This window comes from Psammomys obesus, unplaced genomic scaffold (genome assembly GCF_907164565.1).
Source record: "Psammomys obesus unplaced genomic scaffold, mPsaObe1.curated_primary_1811, whole genome shotgun sequence".
Taxonomy (NCBI): domain Eukaryota; kingdom Metazoa; phylum Chordata; class Mammalia; order Rodentia; family Muridae; genus Psammomys; species Psammomys obesus.
In genome coordinates, this window is record NW_026595981.1 from 23,817,126 (window position 1) to 23,819,059 (window position 1,934).

General features: G+C 45.8%; 1 protein-coding gene across 1 annotated transcript in view; it reads right to left on the reverse strand.

Moving 5' to 3' along the window:
* Positions 1–998, reverse strand: part of LOC129686209 (keratin, type I cuticular Ha1) — a 3,587-nt gene extending 2,589 nt beyond the window's left edge. Inside the window, exons 1-2 of the mRNA XM_055620007.1 lie at positions 651–998; positions 366–448 (exon numbers count right to left, since the gene is read on the reverse strand). Coding sequence (XP_055475982.1) covers positions 366–448; positions 651–998 — 431 coding nt within the window. The remainder of the gene's footprint in view (positions 1–365; positions 449–650) is intronic.
* Positions 999–1,934: the final 936 nt, after the last annotated feature.

A 1,934-nucleotide genomic window follows, 5' to 3' on the forward strand; every position in this document is an offset into this window, starting at 1 on the left:
AAGAAAAGAAAAGAAAAGAAAAGAAAAGAAAAGAAAAGAAAAGAAAAAAGAAAAAAACAGCGTCAGAGAAGCAACTGACAGAGCTCCAAGACTCAGAACAATAATCTTTTTTTGATGCCATTTGCCTTGCCCTACTTCCTGCAATGAATAGACACGGGAGACAGAGACTTCTGGATGCTTCATCAAAACCCAACACTGTTCTTTTTCATTCTTGTGATTCCTTTCGTTGGTTCTGCCCCTAACATCTTTTGCAGAATTGTTCACAGCTGACAGATTTTCTGTTTGGAAAAGTTTTGGAAATATCCTTCTCTAACTGGAAGTTAAGCCAAAGGAAAGGATGCTAGTGAGAACGCCAGACAACTCACTTGGTCCTGAAGTCATCTGCAGCCAGCTTGGCATTGTCAATCTGCACCACCAACCTGCTGTTCTCAGATTTGTTGCACAGGATCTGAGGAAGGAGAGACCACATGAAAGAGTGAGCAAGAAAAATAAATATAAGACTGTCAACTTCCCTAAAGATGGCTTACCGTTATTTTTAATGGAAAAGTAGAGATCATTATGAGATGCAAATGAAAAAAGCAGTTCTCTACCTTAGGCTAAGAACCCATAGCAAGTTGCCATCACCTAGACATTACAGCAAGGCCTCTCACCTTCTGCTGCAGCTCCTCGATGGTCCTGAAGTAGGACTGGTAGGCAGGACACACCAGGGGGTCCTGCTGCTGGTTCCTCTGCTGGATCTGGCTTTCCAGCTCTGCATTCTCTCTCTCCAGCTGCCTCACCTTCTCTATATAGGAGGCCAGGCGGTCATTCAGTTGCTGCATGGTCTCCTTCTCATTGCCGTTGAAGGAGCCCTCGCAGAACCAATTACAGTTGCCCACGTTGGCGGGAATGTTGCAGGCCCCTGGCAGGGTACAGCCGTGGCAGCTGGGGGGCACGCAGGGCCGGGAGGAGCAGCTGGTGCGGCAGCTCATGGTGGGCAGGCAGCAGTTGTATGGCATGGTGCTGGAGGGAGTGAGGTGCCTGGCTAAAGACACAGTGTGGATTCTCCAAGCCTCAGAGCTCTGGGTCTCCTTCCTCTGGTGAGCATTTATAACCCTTCTACAGAGGGTGTGGACACAGTATGTCACATCTTTTTTTTCTTTGTACTTCTTCAGTGATTTTCAGATGCCCTCCTCTCCAGTCTGTCATTTGCTTCCCTCAGAAGAGTCCCTGGTCCCATAAAACTCTTTACTTGAGCTTCTTGCTAGGTCAGGACTCTTCTTCAGCCATTACACCCATAAAATCAGAGTTCTGCGGTAGACCTTCAAAGAAGCCACACAGTCCAGGCCTGGTCAGTTGGGCGTTGGTCCATCCAGTGACATTCTTATGTGTTACAAGATCCTGAAGTCCCATAATCAACCTCATGCCCTGGCCTACCTGGCATTTCCAGAGAGAGAGAGAGAGAGAGAGAGAGAGATGGATTGGTTGAAGAAACAAATTACATTCAGTTACAGCCATCAGCTCTTGTTCCTTCTGATGAGAGAGAATGCTCTGAATGTTGCAGCACTCCAAGCCAAGGATGGATGACTGTGGTGGTGATGTGGACTGATCTGAGCCTTGGCCATGAGAGCTGTTTGGGATGTACAGACCATGTAATGGCCTCATTTATTTACTTTAGAGATGGTAGAGGCTTTGCTAATAACCTTGAGAACAGAGAGGTTTCTGGAAGAAGAGACCATTTTGAAAAAGGTCTGAGAGATATTAGCTGTAAATTCACTTAAACTGTCCAGGAAAAGAACTGTAGAAGGAATAGGGAAATGTTCATCAAATTTTTGCATGAGGCATCAATCAAAACAGAATGAATGGGTTTGTTAGGAAGGTCAAGAAATAACTCAAAGGGAATACAAGTCTGTGGTAGGTAGGGTAGGTAGAGCACTTGCCTATTAAATGCAATG